At 47.1% G+C, this 26,488-nt stretch overlaps 1 protein-coding gene across 1 annotated transcript; it reads left to right on the top strand.

Annotated features, from left to right (window-relative positions):
- The first annotated feature begins 1,411 nt into the window (after positions 1-1,411).
- Positions 1,412-2,701, top strand: LOC123420586. The gene has a single exon (XM_045107391.1). The coding sequence runs from the start codon at positions 1,598-1,600 to the stop codon at positions 2,501-2,503; it is 906 nt and encodes a 301-aa protein (XP_044963326.1). The 5' UTR covers positions 1,412-1,597; the 3' UTR covers positions 2,504-2,701.
- The last annotated feature ends 23,787 nt before the right edge of the window (positions 2,702-26,488 follow it).

The raw sequence follows: 26,488 nt of genomic DNA, 5'->3' as shown, positions 1-26,488 counted from the left end.
ATCACATGCATATCGTCTTCTTTTTATTTTTCATATATTCTTGATTCTTGTCCATACTATGAATGTATGACCTTATGCATATTATTTGGGTGCAAAGACCACATAGTTGTTGATATCGTTGATGTCATATGTTCATATGTTATTTTACAATGGGTGAGGAGAATCAAATCCATTTCATTCCATCATTCAAACCAAACATCAAAACGTCACCATTCCATTCCACATGTCGTGTGCAAACAAACACACAAACGGAACCAACCCGTTCTAATGAAATGGAATCATGATGTATCATTCCACTTTGTTCGTCAGCAACCAAACCCGTGGAGCATCGAGTGTGATTACATACATGTTTTTTTTTCAAGATTCTATGTGTTAGTTATATCACAAGAATCATGGAGTCACGTACAAACCGATCAGAAAAAACTAAAAAGACAACAAAACGCTAGCCTTTGCCCCTAATCTGATCTGAAGCTCGAGAGCCATACCGTCTTCATCATGGACACCTTGACACACCCTACCGTCCATGCACCTCTACTCATCAGGTTGACGTAGTGTATCGTCGAAGCCATCTGATTTAGAGCATCTATAACTGGATCCCTCGTATCCGTTTTATACGTTCGAGCTGGCCGATGAAGTAGTTGAATTTTTATTATTTACTTTTTTATGTTTGGAAAGGCGTGGCGTATTAATTCATGAAGATATATTATTTGTTCTGAACATGTGAGTTGTAAATTTAACGTGTCTCTAAAGCTATAACGTCGCTCCGTATTTTACAGCGGCTGCTGGAGTAAGCACTATCTCGCAAGCTAAAAAAAAGACTGTTTCGATGCTTTATGTTTTTTTAGGGCACGCGGCGTGTGGTGGAGATGCTCTAACTAGAGAATTGCTCCGAGTGAACTTGGAGCAATCATCATTGATTACTGTATGATCTGCACCGGAGATTGTATTCCCATCCGGCGACGCGACAACCGATAACGAGCTGCCAGAAGTATTGACTTACTTAAGCCAATTTTCCCGTGCACAAAAACGCATTAACCGACTTTTCGATTGCCACCCATGCTGATCCAGAATCCTTCCCCCCTTCTAGAGACAATCATCGTACACACTGCACATTACTTTACCAGTTTATACTACTTCCTTACCTGCGTGCGTGCGTAAACAACCGGGAACCAAGTAAAGAATTCTTCTCCCGCGTAAACAAACCGAACCTGGAACCCGTGAACCGCTCACGGACAAGGAGAAGGGGAAGAATAATCCAAGCAGAAGCAGAAGCAGAGTAGTCCACCCTGCACCAAACTCTGCACCATAGAGTACCATACCAGAGCAAAAGCAGATTGTTGTAGTACACGACCCGAATGGTCTTTGGTCAGTCGTCCGGTACCACTGCCACCCCTTCTCGAAGCCGGGACGATCCATCCATCGCCGTCGCGGCCACAGCGAATCCACCCCCACCACCTTTATAAACGCCGCTCTCTCCCTCCCTCCTTCCTCCCACCCTGGCATCATCCCCCACCCGCCTCCTCTCCTCTCCTCTCTGCCTCTGCCTCTCTCCACGCGCCGCGCCGGAGAGCGGGCACGCATAGCGCCGGCGGTCGCAATGGAGGAGAGAGTTGTCATCCCCCGGCGCCGGGAACCGCAAGACCAGGATCAGGCCGTCGATGTCGACGACGCTGCGGGTGCGGCCGCGGCCCCGGCGGTCTCGTGTTCGTCGGGGGAGGAGTCCACGGACGGGGAGTTCGAGTTCGAGTTCCCGTCGTTGCTCGGCATCGGAAGGGACCACGGCTCTCCCGCGCCGGCCGACGACCTCTTCGCAGACGGCCGCATCCGCCCCGTCGCCTTCTACCCCGTCTTCGGCCGACGCCCGTCAAGCTCAGCGGGGGACGTCGGCCTCGCCCCGGCGCCGGCGCCGGCGCCGGAGCGAAGGACGAGGGGGCAGCTCGGGCGGCTCTTCCTCGAGGAGTCCCGCGCGTGGAACAGCTCCTCGTCGAGCAGCACGGGGTCCACGGCGTCGTCGTCGTCCGCGGCCACCACTGAAGACGGGGACGGGGACGGCGGCCTCGAGGGCGCCGCGCCGGAGAGCTACTGCGTGTGGGCGCCGGGCGGCGGCAAGCCGTCGGAGTCGCCACGGGCCGGGAAGAGCAGGTCCACGGGGTCGTCCGTGGCGCGGTGGCGCCGCATCAGCAACCTCGTTGTCGGCCGCAGCCAGAGCGACGGCAAGGAGAAGTTCCTCTTCCTCCCCGTCAACCCGCACCCGCCGCCCAAGCCCAAGCAGCAGGAGCACGAGCCCAGGCCGAGGGCGAGGCCGCCGACGACGAACCTGGATGCCGGCGGCACCAAGAAGAAGGGCAGCGAGATCGGCACGGTGGCCGCCGCCCACCGGATGGCCTACGGCGGCGGCAACGGAGCCACGCCGCGGCGCACGTTCCTGCCGTACCGCGAGGAGCTGGTGGGGTTCTTCGCCAACGTCAACGGCATCAGCCGGGGCCACGCGCACCCCTACTGATCAACGACCCACCACCACGACGACGACGACGACGGTCGGCCGCGCGCGAGATTATTATAAATTCGGCGATTCGAATCCCATTCGTGCTTGAACTTTGAAGCTTGGTTTTTTTTTTTTGAGCTGGTGATCATCGGTGGGTTGAGTAGGTAGGTTAATACTAGTAATACTGTGATTAATTGATCGATTAGTTGAACAGAACTTGATGGGAAATTAAAAATTGGTGTGGGGTGTGAACCAAACGCTGTGCATACCTTCCGTCGATCAGCCGTCGCACATCACCGGCGATGGCGGAAGTGTGAACGGCAGCGTGTGGTGGCGAGTGAGAACACGTCCTTTTTTTTTTTCGTTCTTGTGTGTCCTAGTACAGTACAGCAGAATTTGTACATTAGGAATGCTAGCGGCCATACATTGACGCCGTGAGAGCGATCTGCTGCTGCTGCACAGTTTCCAAACGAAGTAGTACACCGTGACTGTGTAGGCTTAATTGCTGGTGGTACGTACGTGTGGTTGGAGGCTCGACGGCGTCCTGCTGTGCGCGCAACGGGCGGCGGCGACGCACCACACGCGTCCACGTCGTTGGTTTCACGGGGAGGAAGACGACGGGGCGCCACTTTACTGGGAGGCCAGCCAGGAGGGAGCGCCATCGACGGCGACGCGTGCCCGACGGCGGCGATCCCCGGCCGGCCAAGGCAGCCACGCCAAGTGGCCGGACCACGTATACAAGCTATAGTAGATGACACTGTATACACGGGAGATGACAGGACCCGTGGGCACGTGATGCACGGCAGAAACATGCGCATGCGATACCGAGAATATCAATTTGAAAAAAAATATACTTCAGAAGCAACGTACACTCACTGTCTCACTCTGTACGCAGAGTACAAGAAGATGTGCACCTACGAGCTCACGATCACCGATCGTACGCGTGACGGCCTAATGAATGCAATGCAAAAAAATATGGGCACCGTCAACGGTAGCTAGTGATTGATTTGAAGCAATCGGTGGCCGGCACACTTGCAAATTAGTGTGGCTTTCATGCCAATCTTCCACACAATCATAGCAACGCTGATGATGCTCGCACATGTAGTACCAACTACACATTATTTTGCGTGATCAACAAGAGCGTCAAGGACAAGGAAGGCCTTTGCTTGCATCACAAAAGGGCCTCAAATGACACTCGAATCTACATTCCGTTCGGGGCACCTAAGTGCCCCTATGCTCCCTCCGTTCCTAAATATAAGTCTTTTAAGAGATTTCGCTAAATGACTACATACGAAGCAACATGAATTAATCTATACTATAAAATATGTCTATATACATCCGTATGTAGTCCCCACTAGTGGAGAAAGGGGTATTAGAACCGGTTGGTAAGGGCCTTTGGACCCGGATACACATCCGGTGCTACGTATCCAGGACTAAAGCCCCCCCCCCCTCCACGTGGGTGCCGAAGAGTGCGCGCAGGCGGAGGACCTTTAGAACCGGTTGCTAACACCAACCGGTCCTAATGCTTTTTTTCTTTTTTTTTCCTTTTCTTTTCAGGGTTTCCGATTCCGTATTTTGGTGCTTCCGTGTTCCGTATTTTCAGGGTTTCCGTTTACGTGTTTCCGGTTCCGTATTTCCGTTTACGTCTTTCCGATTCCGTGTTTCCGATTCCGTGTGTCCGTGTTCCGTTTTTTACGAACACGGAATCGAAAACACGTAATCGAAAACACGTATCCGGAAACACCGATTCCGTGTTTGCGGTTAAGTGTTTCCGATTCTGTGTTTGCGGCTAAATGTTGATGCACCAAATAAAAGTACATATATACATGTAACACGAAGTACTCGACCGATTATCATTACATAATTTGAAGTTCGTTTCCTATAGCTGTATACTTGCATAGAGAAGGGAGCTGGCTATTGGTTCATAGGATGGAAAAATTCTCCGCCTTCATCTATGACTTGCGTGAGGAGAAATCCTGCCAATTCCTCTGCAACTGCCTTGCAACGTTGGATTGGTCTGAGCATCGCCCGCTTTCGTTGCACCTTTAAAAGAAGTAGATGAAAACAATTAAGTTATGAACAAAACTAAACATAATTGATGGCAACATAAATAAAGTTGTGAAGATCCGGTTACGTACCTCTAGATTTCTGGAAGTACGGGATTTCTCATTGATAATCCTGTGAATGTACTCGCAAACGTAGTATCCACAATAATCAGTGCCCGGTGGTTGTTGCGGGACGCCCTATATACGAGAACATAATTCAGTCAAATTAATAATAATCAAGAGAATGGTAATGGTATTGAAACCAGGGTACGTAGTACTACTTACTTTGTTAATCTGAAAGTGGAGCTTGTCTGCCCATGTACCGGGTTCTTCCTTGATGAACATTTGCCAAACCCTGGCCGACAAAGAAAAATGAATACAAGAGTTAATTATTACTTACTTGATATCAGGAAATGAACGAAAAAGAGGCCGATGAACGAAAGAGGCCGATATATATATACCTTTGAAGCATTTGACGCGCGCTCTTCCATGTGTCAGCGTCCCAGGTTAACGGGTCCCAGACTTCAACTTGTCCTTGATCGATTCTAATGATGAACAATATGAAGTGGGACCTGCGCACGTGTACACACGTAGTCATGCATACTCATCAATTACACTTAACATCAGGTAAGCAAAATGGAATGTGTACAAGACAGTAACACTCACTTGAATCCGTAGGGCCAAAATATTTCTTTTTTGGTACTTTGTCACTTCAAAAACCTTAGCAAATCATCCGGTGTATCCTTGTTGAACTTTTCTATTGTTTCTTGATGAAACGAATACGGGTCAATGAACCCAAAGTCCCAGATTCCTGCCAGCCTGCATTCACGAATCTTCATTCTGCATAGTAGCGTACAAAAAGAATGTCTCGTGAGTGATAATTATACGGGCAATGAACGCGAGCTTAACTAAATAATTAAATTACACAAATAAATCACTTACAAACAGTAGCAGCTGACGATAGCTTTGTTGAGGGCACGTTGATTGTACATCTGGAAAAAATCATCGAACCCAACCTCCACACCGTACTCTCCGAAGTAGTGTTGATCCTGAACTGCCGCCATGATACAGTCTCTCTTTTGCCTTGCGGCCTCCAAGTACCAAACATGTAAATTCCATAGTTGGGTTGTTAGAGCACTAGGATTTTTGACCAGAGGGTGCTCGGGCTTATATTTATATACCACATCAGCAATAGCGTAACCTACGTCGCCCATGCGTGGACCGGACACTGAAGCCTGGTCAGATAACACCTTGAGCGGGGCAATTGACTGTGCTCCTTGTTGTCCGAGCTGGGGAACTTGTTTCCCGCATTTCGTCTGCTCCGCCTGCTTCATCTGCTCCGCCTGCTTCATCTGTGCGGTGTGCATCTTTTCAATGTACCGTTCATTGTCTGAAAGGGGCGGCGGTGGCGGCGGTTCAGGATAATATAAGTTGTCGATGGTGCGCTCAATTTTCCACTTTGGTATGTTCTTCAGAGTTTCCTTCCAGATGTCTGGAGGGGGCTTCAGGGGAAACCGTGCGAACCATGCTTTGTTTTTGGCTTTCACGGCCTCGTCTAGTTCCTCCGGAGTCATCAGGCCTGGTAACTTCGGGGGAGTCTTGACTTTCTTGGGTTTCCTTTCTCTCTTCTTGGGAGGAGTCCCGTTTCTTCTGAACTACAGCTTCCGCTTTGCCGTACCCGTAGTGGGCGCATCCGTCGGCTCACTGGAGTGCACGGGCGATGGACTCTCGGCCTCGGGCTCCCAATCTTCGTTGTGGGGTGGACTTGGAGGTGCGTTGGGGGGTGGACTTGGAGGTCGTGCATTCTCTGTACGAAAGTGAAAAAAACTATTAAAAATAGGCTTACATGTGGTGCAACATTCAGTAATTGTTGGAGGTGGTGCATTTGTACCTGGAGGAGTCGGTGGCCTTGGCGCCGCGTTAGGAAACACGATGTGTTTCTTCTTCCACAAGATGATACCAAGCTCCATTTCTCCCAGTGTCTTCTCGCCTTCACCTCCAGGAATATCAAGCTCAATTGACTGGCATCCTGGCGTAATTGTTGACAACTCGACACGAGCATGGGATGCTAGAATCTGACCACCATGGTAGGTTGCTCCAGGTTGATTCGGTAAAGCATAGCCTGACGCCACCATGAAGGATATGTTCCCCATTGGCATATGTATCTCACAGTTTGTCTTCTCCGTGACATCATCCACGGGGTAGTGAGGCGCCGACGGTTCGACTGCAGGACCATCTTCTAGCTGCAGCTGCGTGGAACCCATGCTGCTTCTATGCTGAGATGGACGGCATCTGCTACAGGATCGTCTTCTAATTGCTGCTGATCAGCGTCAGGTGCAGGATCTTCTTCCTCCTCTTCAGTGTCAGGTACAGGGTGTCCCCCTTTCTTCTAATGTCGATATCCGTTCCAGCGCCTTCCTCTTGCTTCTACCACGGCTTCTGTAAGTGCCAAGGTCCGCCGGAAACCCTTGGTTCCACGGGGTAGTGGCTCCAAAGCCTCGTGTTCGTCCCCACTTTTCGGGGTTCCCGAGTGCCTTCGTCAACTCGTCGTTCTCTCTATCGGGAACAAAAGTTCCTTTTCGAACAGCTTCTATTGCCTTCTCTAGATCTGATACAACTTGTGTTATTTTTTCCGACCATGGTCCCTCCGCAACAATCATCCCAGTCTCAGCGTCCAACGTTGCCCCATGCGCGAACAACCAGAACTTGGACCTATCGGGCCAGTCATGTGTCTGTGGAATGATATTTCTTTTCAGAAGCGCATCTTCATAGCGTCGCCACCTAGGCAGGGCAGTCATGTAGCCACCTGACCCCAAAATATGGTGATATTTCTTCTTCTTCGCATTCTCCGTATTTGTGGCTGATCGGGATGTAAAGACACCCGATTTCTTGTACGCCTTAAAATCAGGCAAAGCGTCTCTTATCTTCACTAGGTGCCGAGTGAAAACTGGATCTTCGTCCTTATATTTCTACCACAAGTCTTTCTTCCACCTCTGGAATTGTGTGGCCATCTTCTTCAAAGCCCACTCCTCGACTTTCTTCTTCTTATCTTCCGCTACGCTAAAATTTAGCCAGACCGTGTCGCAAAGCACTCTTTTCAATCTGTCATCGACATAAGTAGCTCCAATGTTGGCGCCGGTCTTCGGCTTATTCCATTCTATTAAGTTGATCGGGACCAGGTCTCTTACAACAACTCCGCACTGATTTACAAATTTGCGATAAGTTTCTGGGGGTTCAAGTGGTTTGCCATCAGCAGCAACTTTATCGATCGAGTACCTTGCAGTATCTTTCAACCTTGCGGCCGGGCCTCGTTTCGACTTTGTCTCAGTACTTGCGCTAGCTGTTCCGGAGGGCGCCTAAACGGGAAAATAATGATTCGTTAGTAAGTGCAATACAAATTAATTGTTGCGTCAACAGTGACTTGAGATATACATTGGCAGAGTTTGTTCCGGAGGGCACTTCTGCATCTACTACATCTTCTATATTCTCAGCTCCGTCACCGGAGTCGTTCAAAAATTGATTGCTAAACGCCTGTCCACCGTCGTCATCATGATATATGGCCGTTGCATCTTCAAAAATCATCTGGCACATGTATATTTCCTTCTCCGCCTCACCCATTCCCGCGAGCTGATCGGCGTGCTGATCATGTGGATCTTGGGGATCCATAGCTCAACACCTGCTAGTAACAAGAATTTAACTTAGCAAAATTATTTACGGAAAAGTTTTACGGAACCGGAAAGTTTAGGAAAAGTTTTACGGAATCGTCGGAGTCGTAATCGTCGGAAAGTTTTACGGAATCGTCGGAAACTTTCCGACGATTCCGTAAATAATTTTGCTCATGCACGGTCGACGGCGGCGGCTAGGGGAGACGACGGCGCCGACGGCAGGGGAGGCCGGGGAGACGACGGCGCCGGAGCAGCGGAGGCAGACGGCGTCGTGGAGGCGAGCACGGCGACGGCGACGTGGAGACGAAAAGGGTGGCGTGGAGGCGACGGAGGCGTGGAGGCGTGGGGGCGGCGGACGACGGCGTGGGGGCGGCGGAGGCAGACGTCGTCGGGGCGGCAGACGGCGTGGGGCGGCGAGGAGGCGAGGAGGCGACGGCGGCGAGGAGGCGACGACGTGGGGCGGCGAGGAGGCGACGGCGTGGGACGGCGTGGGACGGCGAGGAGGCGACGGCGTGGGGCGGTGAGGAGGCGACGGCGTGGGACGGCGACGGCGGCGAGGAGGCGACGGCGTGGGGCGGCGAGGAGGCGGCGCGCGGCGACGTCGAGGTTGACTCGGCGAGGAGAGAAGGAGAGAAGACGCGCGGGAAGGCGAGAAGACGGCGGCACCGGAGAGGTCGAGGCTGTACAAGCCTTTAGCACCGGTTGGTGTTGACAACCGGTCCTAAAGACCCTTTAGCACCGGTTGTTAACACAAACCGGTACTAAAGGTCCAAAAATTGGGCGCGCGAGCGAACCCACCTTTAGGACCGGTTGTTGTTAAAAACCGGTCCTAAAGGTTTTTTTCCTTTTTCTTTTTTCCTTTTTTCTGTTTCCTGTTTTCTTTTTCTTTTTGTTTCCTTTTTCTTTTTCCTGTTTCTTCTTTTATTTTTCTTTTTTGTTTCCCTTTTCTGTTTTCTTTTACATTTATTTATAAAATCAAAGTAGACTCAAAAAGCTTTTGTAAAATCAAATATTATAACAACATATTTATATTTTCTGATATTTTGTTTACAAATTGTCTAAATGTCATTTTAACACTTAAAAAATAAAAATGATATTTATCAAAATGGTCAAATTTAGTGGAAACTGATCAAATTTTTGATATTTATCAAAATGGTCAACACAATTACATAAAAGGTTTAATACATTATTACACATCACCAACAACACCCCCTATCTATTTTTCTTCTTGCCTTTCTTCTGATTGCGCCGTAACCATGGAGTATCTTCATCATTTAACGGGATGCTTGGATCATCTTTGACTTTGAAGGGAGGAATTTCATCAAATTTATTGTAATCTTCTGACATGTCTGTCTTGTCCTCGGCTCCCACGATGTTTCTTTTCCCTGAAAGAACTATGTGGCGCCTTGACTCATCGTCTGATGTATTCGCTTCCTTATCTTTTCTTTTTCTCGGTCTGCTAGACATGTCCTTCACATAGAAAACCTGAGCCACATCATTGGCTAGGACGAATTGATCATTGTCGTACCGAAGATTCTTCTGATCCACTGTTGTCATTCCGTACTTCGGGTCTACCTTCATGCCTGACAGGTTGAACCATTTGCACCAGAACAAAGGGACCTTAAAGGAAGGTCCGTAGTCAAGTTCCCATATCTGCTCTATGTAACCATAGTATGTGACCCTTTGCCCGTTGTCGTCTTTTGCATCAAACCGGACGCCACTGTTTTGGTTGGTGCTCTTTTTATCTTGGTCTGCCGTGTAAAATGTGTTACCATTTATCTCGTACCCTTTAAATGTCAATACAGTCGAAGATGGTTGCTTGGCCAACAAGTATAGCTCATCTTCAACAATGTTGTCATTAATGAGACGTCTTTGCAACCAACCGCCGAAAGTATTTGCGTGTTCTTTAGCAATGAAATCTTCAGGTTGCTCCGGGTATTCCGAGCGTAAAATATCCTTGTGTTCCTGGATATATGGAGCCGCCAAGCTGGAATTAACTAGAACTGTGTAGTGTGCTTGAGTGAAAGATTGCTCGTCCATACATGTTGTTGATTTCTTTCCTAGCGTGCCTTTTCCACGCAGTCTCCCCTCATGGCGCGACTGAGGAACACCGATCGGGTTCAGGTCAGGAATAAAGTCAACACAAAACTCAATGACCTCCTCTGTTCCATAGCCCTTGACCATGCTTCCTTCTGGCCTAGCACGGTTTTTAACATAATTCTTCAAGACTCCCGCAAACCTCTCAAAGGGGAACATATTGTGTAAGAATACAGGACCGAGAACGGAAATCTCTTGGACTAGGTGAACTATGAGGTGCGTCATAATATTGAAGAAGGTTGGTGGGAACACCAACTCGAAGCTGACAAGACATTGGACCACGTCCTTCTGTAACTTGGTAGAGTTGCTGGATCAATTGCCTTCTGAGAAATTGCGTTGAGGAATGCACATAGCTTCACAATGGGTACTCGCACGTTTTCTGGCAGAAGCCCCCTAAATGCAATCGGAAGTAACTGGGTCATGATCACGTGGCAGTCATGAGACTTTAGGTTTTGGAACCTTTTCTCTTCCAGGTTTAGTATTCCTTTTATGTTCGACGAGTAGCCAGACGGGACCTTGATACTGCTCAGGACTTGGAAAAAGATCTCCTTCTCTTCCTTGGTAAGAGCGTAGCTGGCAGGACCTTTGAAATTCTCTGGATTCATCAGGTCATCTCGTTCGTGCATACGTTGGTGGTGCAGCCGTGCTTTTGGTGTATCTCTCGACTTCTTCCCATGCACGCCCAATAAGTTTAGCAGGTTCACGCAAATATTTTTCGTCACGTGCATCACGTCGATCGCAGAGCGAACCTCTAGGAATTTCCAATAGGGTAGTTCCCAGAATATAGATTTCTTCTTCCACATGGCTACGTGGTTGTCGGCGTCATTCGGAACAGATTGTGCGCCACGACCCTTACCAAAGATTACTTTTATATCTTTGACCATGTCATATATATCAGTACCTTTAGGGAGGGTTGGCTTCCTCCGTGTATCTGCCTCGCCTTTGAAATGCTTTCCTTTCTTTCTTACGGGATGCCTGTCTGGAAGAAATCGACGATGCCCCGGGTACACATTCTTGCCTATATGTATACTTTCAGTCTCGCCTAAACAGTGTGTGCATGCGCTGTATCCCTTGTTTGACTGTCCTGAGATGTTACTAAGAGCGGGCCAATCATTGATGGTTACAAACAGCAACCCTCGTAGGTCAAATTCCTCCTGTTTGTACTCGTCCCACACACGTACACCTTCGTCAGCCCACAACTCTAAAAGTTCATCAACCAGTGGCCTCAGGTACACATCAATGTTGTTGCCGGGTTGCGACGGGCCTGGGATAAGCACTGACATCATAATGAACTTACATTTCATGCATAACCAAGGAGGAAGGTTATATATACATAGAGTCACGGGCCAGGTGCTATGACTGCTACTCTGCTCCCCAAACGGATTCAGGCCATCTGTACTTAGGACAAACCTTAAGTTTCTTGCGTCACGTGCAAAGTCCTCGTACTTATCGTCGATGTTTCTCCACTGCGACCCATCAGCGGGTTGTCTCAGCATATCGTCTTCCTTACGGTCTTGTTTGTGTCATCGCAGCAACTTGGCATGCTCTTTGTTTCGGAACAAACGTTTCAACCGTGGTATTATAGAAGCATGCCACATCACCTTGGCAGGAACCCTCTTCCTGGGGCGATCGTCGCCCTCAACATCACTAGGGTCATCTCGCCTGATCTTATACCGAAATGCACCGCATACCGGGCAGGCATTTAAATTCTCGTGCTGACCGCGGTAGAGGATGCAGTCATTGATGCATGCATGTATCTTATGCACTTCCAATCCTAGAGGGCAGACAACCTTCTTTGCTTCGTACGTACTGCACGGCAGCACGTTATCTCTTGGAAGCATCTTCTTCATTATTTTCAGCAGCTTTTCAAATTCCTTGTCAGATATTCCATTCTCTGCCTTCCATTGCAACAATTCCAGGGTGGTGCCCAGCTTTTTCTGGCCATCTTCGCAATTTGGGTACAACAATTTTTTGTGATCTTCTAACATGCGCTCCAACTTCAACCTATCGTTTTCACTTGCGCAGTTTATCTGTTCTTCGCGAATGACCTGACGAAGATCATCATCAGACTGATGAACAATGTCCTCAAGTTCAGGCTCGTCTTCCCCCATTTCAGTATCACCGTGTTCACCGAACATAGGATAGTTATCATTATCCTTTTCTTCTTCATTGTCTTCCATTACAACCCCTCTTTCTCCGTGCTTGGTCCAACAAAAATAACTGGGCATGAAGCCTTCTTGTAACAAGTGGGTGTGTATGGTTCTTGAGTTAGGGAAATTCCTCTTATTCTAGCATTTTTTACATGGACAAAAAATAAATCCATTCTGCCTGTTTTTCTCAGCCACATTGAGAAAACTATGCATGCCATTAAGGAATTCGGGACGACGTCTATCACTGTACATCCATTGCCGGTTCATCTGCATTATATAAATTTATCATAAACCATTATGCTAAATCATCATGACTAAATTAATTAATTAATACAAAAAGTTCATCACACGTTAAAACCAAAGTAGCGTAGTGACCATACATATATAGTTCTCATAAAAATACACACTGAAACCAACCATAAAAACTCTCTCTAATTAATGCACTTAAAAACAACAACAAATGCGATCAAAATCGCAACAAAGGTAACAATTGACCCGACGGCATAATGATACCAAGCCTCTTTACTAATTGCATATTTTCTAATCTTTCTAATCTTCAGGTGCATTGCGTCCATCTCGCTCTTGTGACCATCGACGACACCGGCAAGAACCTTTTCCAAGGTCATCTTCTCTCTTTCAGTTTTTTCCAACCTTTCTTCAGTTTTTTTCAATCTTTCTTCCAGGCCAACATTTTCTTGTTCAACTAAGTGTAACTTCTCAACAATAGGGTTGATTGGCATTTCCGGTTCCACTACCTCCTAGATAAAAATATCTATGTCAAGTTGGTCGGCGTAATTAATTGTCATATAATCAGGAAATGAAAATATGTAGTTACAAAAGATAATATACCACATCCGAATCATAGACTGGACGAGGGCCAACGGGGACGGATATCAAAACCATGGCGCTATACATATAAAAAAAATCTTACACAATAAGAAAATTATATACAAGTAAATATGTAAATCATACAAATCAAAATTTGTTTTGGTAAATAAAAACAATAGGCTCACCAAGGTTGTGTCGGTGACGGGGCGATCGACGGCGGTGAGGAAGGGGACAAGGCGCGCGACACTAAAAAAACCACAAATCATAATTAAATTTGAGCTCAAATTGCATATGTATACATAACAAATGATGAACTCTCTAGCTTAGGCATTTCATCAAACACCTAGCTAGCACAACAAAAATGAAATGAGCAAGAAAACGAGCAAAACTTGCAATGCCGGAAGAGGGAATGTTGATGCTAACCGTAGGACCGATGGGTGCCAACAATCTTGACAAATGGTGGAGAAAAATGGGGATGGATTAGAGCTCCCAAGAGGAAGGAGAGAGCAAAAATGGAGTTGAGCTCGAGCTGGAAAAAATGGAGCTGAGCTCGGGGTAGAATATAGGGGAGGGCTTTAGGACAGGTTTGTGTTAAAAACCGGTGCTAAAGGGTCTGACAGCGGGGCCCCGCAGTTGCTGCAAAAATGAGAAAACCTTTAGCACCGGTTTATGATACAAACCGGTTCTAAAGGGTCTGTCCACTGGGCCCCCTCCCTGCAGCAAACGGTCCAAAAACCTTTAGGACCGGTTTGTGTTACAAACCGGTCCTAAAGGCCTTGCGGCCATTTGCTGCAGGGAAGGGGCCCAGCGGACAGACCCTTTAGAACCGGTTTATATCCAATCCGGGTCCAATGTGGTTGGCTCAATGCCCTGTTTTCTACTAGTGCCCCTAATGAAACCTCTAAAAAGACTTATATTTAGAAACGGATGGAGTACATGCAGAGATGTCCCCTTGAGTTATGTACTACTTTCGTTTCTAAATATAAGACATTTTAGACATTGCATTATGAACTAGACATGGATGTCTATAGACATAGGAGTACTTTAGAGTATAAATTCAATCATTTTACTTCCTATGTAATTCATAATGTAATCTTCAAAAGATATTATATTTAGGAACGGAGGTAGTGTTAGATAGAGATTTTATGCTCAACTGCTTAGATCCTTGAGGTTTCGGCTTGAACAACGAACCAACACATTGCACATCAAGCCCCCCCCCTCTTCTTTTTAGGGAATCATTTGTTGTCGGGGTGCCGGCGTCCGTCACACGTCCTCCTGCAATTTTTTTTGCCCTTATGTTCTTCTTCCTTCCACAAATTGACCTTCCTCCTCCTTTCATCCCCCTCTCCCCCAGGCGAGCGCCACCGCCCCAGCGACCTCACGTGCTACCGGTGATGTTAGGGCTTCTCTGACGAAGCCACCACCGACGGTCCCCATCGGTGCGCCTGTTGGGGAACGTCGCATGGGAAACAAAAATTTTCCTACGCGCACGAAGACCTATCATGGTGATGTCCATCTACGAGAGGGGATGAGTGATCTACGTACCCTTTTAGACCGTACAGCAGAAGCGTTAGAGAACGCAGTTGATGTAGTGGAACGTCCTCACGTCCCTCGATCCGCCCCACGAACAATCCCGCGATCAGTCCCACGATCTAGTTCCGAACGGACGGCACCTCCGCGTTCAGCACACGTACAGCTCGACGATGATCTCGGCCTTCTTGATACAGCAAGAGAGACGGAGAGGTAGAAGAGTTCTCCGGCAGCGTGACGGCGCTCCGGAGGTTGGTGATGACCTTGTCTCAGCAGGGCTCCGCCCGAGCTCCGCAGAAACGCGATCTAGAGGGAAAATCGTGGAGGTATGTGGTCGGGCTGCCGTGGAAAGTCGTCTCAAATCAGCCCTAAAACCTCCGTATATATAGGTGGGAGGGAGGGGGCCTTGCCTTGGGGTCCAAGGACCCTCAAGGGGGTCGGTCGAGCCAAGGGGGAGGACTCTCCCCCCCCCCCAAACCGAGTTGGACTAGGTTTGGTGGGAGGGAGTCCCCCTTCCTTCCCATCTCCTCCTTTTTTTTTCTTTCTCTCTTGATTTTCTTCTCCTTGGCGCATAGGGCACTTGTGGGCTGTCCCACCAGCCCACTAAGGGCTGGTGTGTCTCCCCCAAGGCCTATGGGCTTCCCCGGGGTGGGTTGCCCCCCCCGGTGAACTCCCGGAACCCATTCGTCATTCTCGGTACATTCCCGGTAACTCCAAAAACCTTCCGGTAATCAAATGAGGTCATCCTATATATCAATCTTCGTTTCCGGACCATTGCGGAAACCCTCGTGACGTCCGAGATCTCATCCGGGACTCCGAACAACATTCGGTAACCAACCATATAACTCAAATACACATAAAACAACGTTGAACCTTAAGTGTGCAGACCCTGCGGGTTCGAGAACTATGTAGACATGACCCGAGAGACTCCTCGGTCAATATCCAATAGCGGGACCTGGATGCCCATATTGGATCCTACATATTCTACGAAGATCTTATCGTTTGAACCTCAGTGCCAAGGATTCGTATAATCCCGTATGTCATTCCCTTTGTCCTTCGGTATGTTACTTGCCCGAGATTCGATCGTCAGTATCCGCATACCTATTTCAATCTCGTTTACCGGCAAGTCTCTTTACTCGTTCCGTAATACAAGATCCCGCAACTTACACTAAGTTACATTGCTTGCAAGGCTTGTGTGTGATGTTGTATTACCGAGTGGGCCCCGAGATACCTCTCCGTCACACGGAGTGACAAATCCCAGTCTTGATCCATACTAACTCAACTAACACTTTCGGAGATACCTGTAGAGCATCTTTATAGTCACCCAGTTACGTTGCGACGTTTGATACACACAAAGCATTCCTCCGGTGTCAGTGAGTTATATGATCTCATGGTCATAGGAATAAATACTTGACACGCAGAAAACAGTAGCAACAAAATGACACGATCAACATGCTACGTCTATTAGTTTGGGTCTAGTCCATCACGTGATTCTCCCAATGACGTGATCCAGTTATCAAGCAACAACACCTTGTTCATAATCAGAAGACACTGACTATCATCGATCAACTGGCTAGCCAACTAGAGGCATGCTAGGGACGGTGTTTTGTCTATGTATCCACACATGTAAATGAGTCTTCATTCAATACAATTATAGCATGGATAATAAACTATTATCTTGATACAGGAATTATAATAATAACTATATTTATTATTGCCTCTAGGGCATAATTCCAACAGTCTCCCACTTGCACTAGAGTCAATAATCTAGCCCTCACATCACCATGTGAATTACATTGTAATAAATCTAACACCCATACAGTTACTAAGGATAAATTTTTGACCGCTGTAAGTGATTTAATCATGGATCACTCTCTGTACCTCTCAACAGATTTTGAGTCAAGGCACACATCAGGTGCGGTACACAGCATGGCATACTTTAGATTCTACGGCTAAGGCATAGAAGACGACCTTTGTCTATTCTCTTTATTCTGCCGTGGTCGGGTTTTGAGTCTTACTCAAATTCACACCTCACAACGCAACCAAGAACTCCTTCTTTGCTGATCTATTTTGAACTCCTTCTTTGCTGTCAAGGCATGCATCTTGTTGAAACTTCTATTAAGCGCTTTTGATCTATCTCCATAGATCTTTGATGCTCAACGTTCAAGTAGCGTAATCCAGGTACTCCTTTGAAAAACCCTTTCAAACAACCTTGTATGCTTTACAGAAATTCTACATTACTTCTGATCCATAATATGTCAACCACATATACTTATCAGAAATTCTATAGTGCTCCCACTCACCCTTTTTGAAATACAAGTTTCTCATAAACCTTGTACAAACCCAAAATCTTTGATCATCTCATCAAAGTGTATATTCCAACTCCGAGATGCTTGCACCAGTCCATTGGAGGATCGCTGGAGATTGCATACTTGTTAGTATCCTTAGGATCGAAAAAACCTTCTGGTTGTATCAAATACAATGTTTGCTCAAGGAAACCGTCGAGGAAACAATGTTTTGACATCCTATGTGCAATATTTCTAAAATAATGCAGCAACTACTAACATAATTCTAACAGACTTTTAGCATCGCTACGAGTGAGAAAATCTCATCATAGTCAACTGTTTGATCTTGTCGGAAACATCTTTGCGACAAGTCGAGCTTTTCTTAATAGTGACTTATCACCATCATCGTCTGTCTTCCTTTTAAAGATCCATCTTTACTCAATAGTCTTATGACCATCAAGTAGTTCTTTCAAAGTCTACACTTTGTTTTCATACATGGATCCTCTCTCGGATTTCATGGCTTCCAGCCATTTGTCGGAATCTGGGCCCACCATCGCTTCCTCCATAACTTGTAGGTTCACTGTTTCTCAACAACATGACCTCCAAGACAGGGTTACCGTACCACTCTGTAGTAGTATGCGACCTTGTCAACCTACGAGGCTTGTAGTAACTTGATCCGATGCTTGATGATCACCATCATCAGCTTCCACTTCAATTGGTGTAGGCGCCACAGGAACAACTTCCTGCGCCCTGCTACACATTGGTTGAAATGATGGTTCAATAACCTCATCAAGTTCTACTACCCTCCCACTCAATTCTTTCGAGAGAAACCTTTCCTCGAGAAAGGATCTGTTTCTAGAAACAAACACTTTGCTTTCGGATCTGAGAAAGGAGATGTACCCAACTGTTTTGGATACCCTATGAAGAAGCATTTATCCGCTTTGGGTTCGAGCTTATCAGACTGAAACTTTTTCACATAAGTGTCGAAACCCCAAACTTTCAAGAAACGACAGTTTAGATTTCTCTAAACCTCAGTCTATACTGTGTCATCTCAACGGAAATACGCGGTGCCCTATTTAAAGTGAGTGCGGTTGTCTCTAATGCATAACCCATAAACGATAGTGGTAATACGATAAGAGACATCATAGTATGCACCATACCAAATAGTGCGTGGCTATGACGTTCAGACACATCATCACACTATGATGTTCCAGGTGGCATGAACTGCGAAACAATTTCCACATTGTCTTAACTGCGTACCAAAACTCATAACTCAGATATTCATTTCTATGATCATATCGTAGACAGTTTATGCTCTTGTTACGACGAACTTCACTCTGAAACGGAATTGAACTTTTCAACATTTCAGACTTGTGATTCATTAAGTAAATACTCCTGTATCTACTCAAATCGTCAGTGAAGTAAAAACATAATGATATCCACTGCGTGCCTCAGCACCCATTGGACTGCATACATCAAAATGTATCACTTCCAACAAGTTACTATCTTATTTCATCTCAATGAAAACAAGGCCTTGCTCATGTGGTATGATTTGCTTGTCACTAGTGATTCGAAATCAGGTGAGTACAAAGATCCATCAGCATGGAGCCTCTTCATGCATTTTATACTAACATGACTCAAGCGGCAGTGCCACAAGTAAGTGGTACTATCATCATTAACTCGTATCTTTTGGCACCAATATTATGAACATGTGTAACACTACGATCGTGATTCAATAAACCATTGAAGGTGATTATTCAAAAAAATAGAGTAACCATTATTCTCTTTAAATGAATAATCGTATTGCAATAAACACGATCCAATCATGTTCATGCTTAACGCAAGCACCAAATAACAATTATTTAGGTTTAACACCAATCCCGATGGTAGAGGGAGCGTGCGACGTTTGATCATATCAACCTTGGAAACACTTCCAACACGTATCGTCACCTCGCCTTTAGCTAGTCTCCGTTTATGCCGTAGCTTTCATTTCGCGTTACTAATCACTTAGCAACTGAACCGGTATCCAATACCCTCGTGCTACTAGGAGTACTAGTAAAGTACACATCAACATTATGTATATCAAATATACTTCTCTCGACTTTTGCCAGCCTTCTTATCTACCAAGTATCTAGAGTTGCTCCTCCTCAGTGAATGTTCCCCTCATTACAGAAGCACTTAGTCTCGGGTTTGGGTTTAATCTTGGGTCTCTTCATTAGCGCAGCAACTGTTTTGCCGTTTCACGAAGTATCCCTTCTAGCCCTCGCCTTTCTTGAAACTTAGTGGTTTTACTAACCATCAACTATTGATGCTCCCTTTTGATTTCTACTTTCGCAGTGTCAAAACATCACGAATCGCTCAAGGATCATTGTATCTATCCTTGATATGTTATAGTTCATCACGAAGCTCTCACAGCTTGGTGGCAGTGACTTTGGAGAACCATCACTATCTCATCTGGAAGATTAACTCCCACTTGATTCAAGTGATTGTCGTACTCAGACAACCTGAGCACACGCTCAACGATTGAGCTTTTCTCCTTTACATTGTGGACAAAGAATCTTGTTTGGAGGTCTCGTACCTCTTAACAAGGGCACAAGCATGAAATCACAATTTCATCTCTTTAGAACATCACTTATGTTCCGTGACGTTTTACAACGTTTTCGGCGCCTTGCTTCTAAGCCATTAAGTATTTTGCACTGAACTTATCGTGTAGTCATCAGAAACATGTATGTCGGATGTTCATAGCATCCACAGACGACGCTCGAGGTGCAGCACACCGAGTGGTGCATTAAGGACATAAGCCTTCTGCGTAGCAACGAGGACAATCCTCGGTTTTACAGACTCAGTCTGCAAAGTTTGCTACTATCAATTTTCAACTAAATTTTCTCTAGGATCATACTAAAACAGTAGAGCTATAGCGCAAGCTACATCGTAATTCGCAAAGACCATTAGACTATGTTCATGAAAATTAGTTCAATTAATCATATTACTTAAGAACTCCCACTCAAAAAGTACATCTCTCTAGTCATTTGAGTGGTACATGATCCAAATCCGCTATCTCAAGTCCGATCATCACGTGAGTCGAGAATAGTTTCAGTGGTAAGCATCTCTATGCTAATCATATCAACTATATGATTCATGCTCGACCTTTCGGTCTCATGTGTTCCGAGGTCATGTCTGCACATGCTAGGCTCATCAAGCTTAACCCGAGTGTTCCGCGTGCGCAACTGTTTTGCACCCGTTGTATGTGAACGTTGAGTCTATCACACCCGATCATCACGTGGTGTCTCGAAACGACGAACTGTAGCAACGGTGCACAGTCGGGGAGAACACAATTTCGTCTTGAAATTTTAGTGAGAGATCACCTCATAATGCTACCGTCGTTCTAAGCAAAATAAGGTGCATAAAAGGATTAACATCACATGCAATTCATAAGTGACATGATATGGCCATCATCACGTGCTTCTTGATCTCCATCACCAAAGCACCGACACGATCTTCTTGTTACCGGCGCCACACCATGATCTCCATCAACGCGTCGCCATCGGGGTTGTCGTGCTACTCATGCTATTACTACTAAAGCTACATCCTAGCAAAATAGTAAACGCATCTGCAAGCACAAACGTTAGTTATAAAGACAACCCTATGGCTCCTGTCGGTTGCCGTACCATCGACGTGCAAGTCGATATTATCTATTACAACATGATCATCTCATACATCCAATATATCACATCACATCGTTGGCCATATCACGTCACAAGCATACCCTGCAAAAACAAGTTAGACGTTCTCTAATTTTGTTGTTGCATGTTTTACGTGGTGACCATGGGTATCTAGTAGGATCGCATGTTACTTACGCAAACACCACAACGGAGACATATGAATTGCTATTTAACCTCATCCAAGGACCTCCTCGGTCAAATCCGATTCAACTAAAGTTGGAGAAACTAAAACCGGCCAGTCATCTTTGAGCAACGGAGTTACTTGTAGCGATGAAACCAGTCTCTCGTAAGCGTACGAGTAATGTCGGTCCGAGCCACTTCGATCCAACAATACCGTGGAATCAAGAAAAGACTAAGGAGGGCAGCAAAACGCACATCACCGCCCACAACAACTTTTGTGTTCTACTCGAGAAGACATCTACGCATGAACCTAGCTCATGATGCCACTGTTGGGGAACGTCGCATGGGAAACAAAAAATTTCATTCGCGCACGAAGACCTATCATGGTGATGTCCATCTACGAGAGGGGATGAGTGATCTACGTACCCTTTTAGATCGTACAGCAGAAGCGTTAGAGAACGCGGTTGATGTAGTGGAACGTCCTCACGTCCCTCGATCCGCCCCGCGAACAATCCCGCGATCAATCCCACGATCTAGTACCGAACGGACGGCACCTCCGCGTTCAGCACACGTACAGCTCGACGATGATCTCGGCCTTCTTGATCCAGCAAGAGAGACGGAGAGGTAGAAGAGTTCTCCGGCAGCGTGACGGCGCTCCGGAGGTTGGTGATGACCTTGTCTCAGCAGGGCTCTGCCCGAGCTCCGCAGAAACGCGATCTAGAGGAAAAACCGTGGAGGTATGTGGTCGGGCTGCCGTGGAAAGTCGTCTCAAATCAGCCCTAAAACCTCCGTATATATAGGTGGGAGGGAGGGAGCCTTGCCTTGGGGTCCAAGGACCCTCAAGGGGGTCGGCCGAGCCAAGGGGGAGGACTCTCCCCCCCCAAACCGAGTTGGACTAGGTTTGGTGGGAGGGAGTCCCCCTTCCTTCCCACCTCCTCCTTTTTTTTTCTTTCTCTCTTGATTTTCTTCTCCTTGGCGCATAGGGCACTTGTGGGCTGTCCCACCAGCCCACTAAGGGCTGGTGTGTCTCCCCCAAGGCCTATGGGCTTCCCCGGGGTGGGTTGCCCCCCCGGTGAACTCCCGGAACCCATTCGTCATTCCCGGTACATTCCCGGTAACTCCGAAAACCTTCCGGTAATCAAATGAGGTCATCCTATATATCAATCTTCGTTTCCGGACCATTCCGGAAACCGTCGTGACGTCCGAGATCTCATCCGGGACTCCGAACAACATTCGGTAACCAACCATATAACTCAAATACGCATAAAACAACATCGAACCTTAAGTGTGCAGACCCTGCGGGTTCGAGAACTATGTAGACATGACCCGAGAGACTCCTCGGTCAATATCCAATAGCGGGACCTGGATGCCCACATTGGATCCTACATATTCTACGAAGATCTTATCGTTTGAACCTCAGTGCCAAGGATTCGTATAATCCCGTATGTCATTCCCTTTGTCCTTCGGTATGTTACTTGCCCGAGATTCGATCGTCAGTATCCGCATACCTATTTCAATCTCGTTTACCGGCAAGTCTCTTTACTCGTTCCGTAATACAAGATCCCGCAACTTACACTAAGTTACATTGCTTGCAAGGCTTGTGTGTGATGTTGTATTACCGAGTGGGCCCCGAGATACCTCTCCGTCACACGGAGTGACAAATCCCAGTCTTGATCCATACTAACTCAACTAACACCTTCGGAGATACCTGTAGAGCATCTTTATAGTCACCCAGTTACGTTGCGACGTTTGATACACACAAAGAATTCCTCCGGTGTCAGTGAGTTATATGATCTCATGGTCATAGGAACAAATACTTGACACGCAGAAAACAGTAGCAACAAAATGACACGATCAACATGCTACGTCTATTAGTTTGGGTCTAGTCCATCACATGATTCTCCTAATGATGTGATCCCGTTATCAAGTGACAACACTTGCCTATGGCCAGGAAACCTTGACCATCTTTGATCAACGAGCTAGTCAACTAGAGGCTTACTAGGGACAGTGTTTTGTCTATGTATCCACACAAGTATTGTGTTTCCAATCAATACAATTATAGCATGGATAATAAACGATTATCATGAAGTAAGAAATATAATAATAACTAATTTATTATTGCCTCTAGGGCATATTTCCAACAGCGCCGGTCGAAACGTGCGGCCTATCGTGAGGAGAAGTACGCTGGGGGAGCTGAAATCGGTGAAAAGAAAAGCTACACCGGCTATGTCGGACTTGCAACCGACAAACAGAGGAGATGCAAACGGCAAGGCGACGGGGTGGGGGAACCACGACCGACAGGTGAGGTTGCTGGCCGAGCACCTGTAGAGACGGTGTCGCGAATGCTACAACCATATACCACAAAAGCTACAACCATTCATCAAAAAAGCTACAAACATATTTGTCAGAGTTGCAAACCGGGTTTGCTGGAGTTGTAGCCACGGTCATCCAGGAATTTTTGCTAAACCGATGTCAAAATTTTCTATAACTGGTGTCTTAGGGGGTGTTTGGTTACAGGGACTTATTAGGGACTTAAAACTTATAAGTCCCTTTAAGTCCCATCTAAACCAAACAGGAGGGGCTTATAGGGACTTAAAGTGGGCATTTGAGACTTATGAAATAAGACTCCCAAGGAGAGTCTTATAGGGACTTATAGTTGTAATATGGTCTTTTAGTCCATGTTAAGTCCTAGGAACGAAACAGGTAGGAACTTTTTAGGGACTTAAGACTTATAAGTTGGGACTAAAAAAGTCCTAGAACTTATGAACCAAACAGGGCCTTATTTTGCTACATTTGCATAGGCCGATGTTGTAGCTTTTCACCATGCTAGTTTGGAGCTACAACCAGCAAACTTTCTTGTTTTTGCTGCAGGGAACCAGTAAACAAAATTGCTACAACCATCAATGCAAAATGCTATGACCGGTGACAATTTTTGCTGAAGCCAGAGAAAGGAGGGACTTCGACGGACGTGCGTGAGAGTTGCATCCAATACTGTAAAATGCTACAACCGACAATCAAGAAAGCTACAACCGGCTTTGAAAAAAGCTTCAACGAGATACGGGGTGCTGGAGGTCACGCCACCATGCCCAAAAATCTGCAACCAACATTTAGAAAAGTTACAACCTGCTTCTAAAAAAGCTTCAAAGAGAGAATGACTAGCCAACAATGGCAGCGGCGACGACGGAGTTGCACGGCGGTGCTGTGACGGGAGCGTGGCGAGTTATGACGACGAGTGGTGGCGATGCTAGAAACCTCGCCCGACAATGCTGCAACCGGGCGGAGGGGCGTTGAGATGCCAAAGGCACGCAAAGTTGCATCCGGCAAGCAGCCCCAATGAGCTGCAACAGGACGGCCAAGGGCGAGCATAGAGGAGGCCGATCTGCAGAGATCTTTTCCCTTATTTGCTCTCGCGTGTGTGCGGAGGAGGAAGACGATGTGGTCGCGGCAATCTGTGTTGGAAATATGCCCTAGAGGCAATAATAAAATGGTTATTATCATATTTCCTTATTCATGATAATCGTCTATTGTTCATGCTATAATTGTATTAACAGGAAAGAGTGATACATGTGTGAATAAATAGATCACAAGGTGTCCCTAGCAAGCCTCTAGTTGGCTAGCTTGTTAGTCAATAGATGATCATGGTTTCCTGATCATGGGCATTAGATGTCATTGATAACGGGATCACATCATTGGGAGAATGATGTGATGGACAAGACCCAATCCTAAGCATAGCACTAGATCGTATTGTTGGTATGCTAAAGCTTTTCTAATGCCAAGTGTCTTTTCCTTCGACCGTGAGATTGTGCAACTCCCGGATACCGTAGGAGTGCTTTGGGTGTATCAAACGTCACAACGTAACTGGGTGACTATAAAGATGCACTACGGGTATCTCTGAAAGTGTCTGTTGGGTTGGTACGAATCGAGATCGGGATTTGTCACACCGTGTGACGAAGAGGTATCTCTGGGCCCACTCGGTAGAACATCATCATGAGCTCAATGTGATAAGGAGTTAGTCACACGATGACGTGCTACGGAACGAGTAAAGAGACTTACCGGTAACGAGATTGAACAAGGTACACGTATACCGACGATCGAATCTCGGGCAAGTTCTATACCGACAGACAAAGGGAATTGTATACGGGATTGATTGAATCCTTGACATCGTGGTTCATCCGATGAGATCATCGTGGAGCTAGTGGGATCCACCATGGGTATCCAGACCCCGCTGATGGTTATTGGCCAGAGAGGTGTCTCGGTCATGTCTACCTGTCTCCCGAACCCGTAGGGTCTACACACTTAAGGTTCGATGACGCTAGGGTTATAGGGAATTGTTATACGAGGTTATCGAAAGTTGTTCGGAGTTCCAGATGAGATCCCGGACGTCACCAGGAGCTCCAGAATGGTCCGGAGGTGAAGATTTATATATAGGATGGATGGTTTCGGACACCGTAAGTGTTTCGGGCATCACCGGTAACGTACCGGGACCACCGGAGGTGGCCCCGGGGGTCCACCGAAGGGGGGCAACGACCCCGGGAGGCTATATGGGCCAAGTGAGGAAGGGAACCAGCCCCTAGGTGGGCTGGTGCGCCCCGCCACTCAGCCCATGGCGCAGGAAGAGGGGAGAGGCGGGGGAACCCTAGCGCAGGTGGGCCTAAGGCCCACCAGAGGGGTGCGCCACCCCTCCTCCGTGCCCTGGCCGCCGTCCCCTCTCCCATTTGGGGCTGCTGCACCCCTTGGGGGTGGGAACCCTAAGGTCTGCACCCCCTCCCTCTCCCCCTATATGTAGTTGAGGTTTCGGGGCTGTTTGGCACACGGTTTTCTCTCTCTCGGCGCAGCCCTGCCCTTCTTCCTCCTCCTCTCTACCGGTGCTTGGTGAAGCCCTGCCGGGAGACCTCGTCTCTCCATCGACACCACGCCGTCGTGCTGCTGGAGTTCTTCCCCAACCTCTCCCCCCTCCTTGCTGGATCAAGGTGCGGGAGACGTCACCGGGCTGCACGTGTGTTGAACGCGGAGGTGCCGTAGTTCGGCACTAGATCGGAATCACACCGCGATCTGAATCGCCGCTAGTACGACTCCGTCAACCGCGTTCTAGTAACGCTTCCGCTTAGCGATCTTCAAAGGTATGAAGATGCACCCACCCCTCTCTCGTTGCTGGTCTCTCCATAGAAAGATCTGAATATGCGTAGGAAACTTTTTGAATTTATGCTGCGTTACCCAACAGTGGCATCCGAGCTAGGTTTTCTATGCGTAGATTCTATGCACGAGTAGAACACAAAAGGTTGTGGGCGATGATTTGTCAATTGCTTGCCGCTACTAGTCTTATTCTTTTCCGGTGGTATTGTGGGATGAAGCGGCCCGGACCGACCTTACACGTACGCTTACGTGAGACTGGTTCCGTCGACAAACATGCACACCGTGCATAAAGGTGGCTAGCGGGTGTCTGTCCCTCCTACTCTAGTCGGATTGGATTTGATGAAAAGGGTCCTTATGAAGGGTAAATAGCTTTGGCATATCATCGTTGTGGCTGTCACGTAGGTAAGAAAGCGTTCTTGCTAGAAACC

This window comes from Hordeum vulgare, chromosome 1H (assembly GCF_904849725.1).
Source record: "Hordeum vulgare subsp. vulgare chromosome 1H, MorexV3_pseudomolecules_assembly, whole genome shotgun sequence".
Classification (NCBI taxonomy): domain Eukaryota; kingdom Viridiplantae; phylum Streptophyta; class Magnoliopsida; order Poales; family Poaceae; genus Hordeum; species Hordeum vulgare.
Note: the sequence above shows the minus strand (reverse complement) of the source record. Positions and strands in the feature narration are given on the sequence as shown.

Excerpts from the sequence above, each read along its gene's own strand:
- LOC123420586 (XM_045107391.1), top strand. The coding sequence starts at position 1,598 with ATGGAGGAGAGAGTTGTCATCCCCCGGCGCCGGGAACCGCAAGACCAG.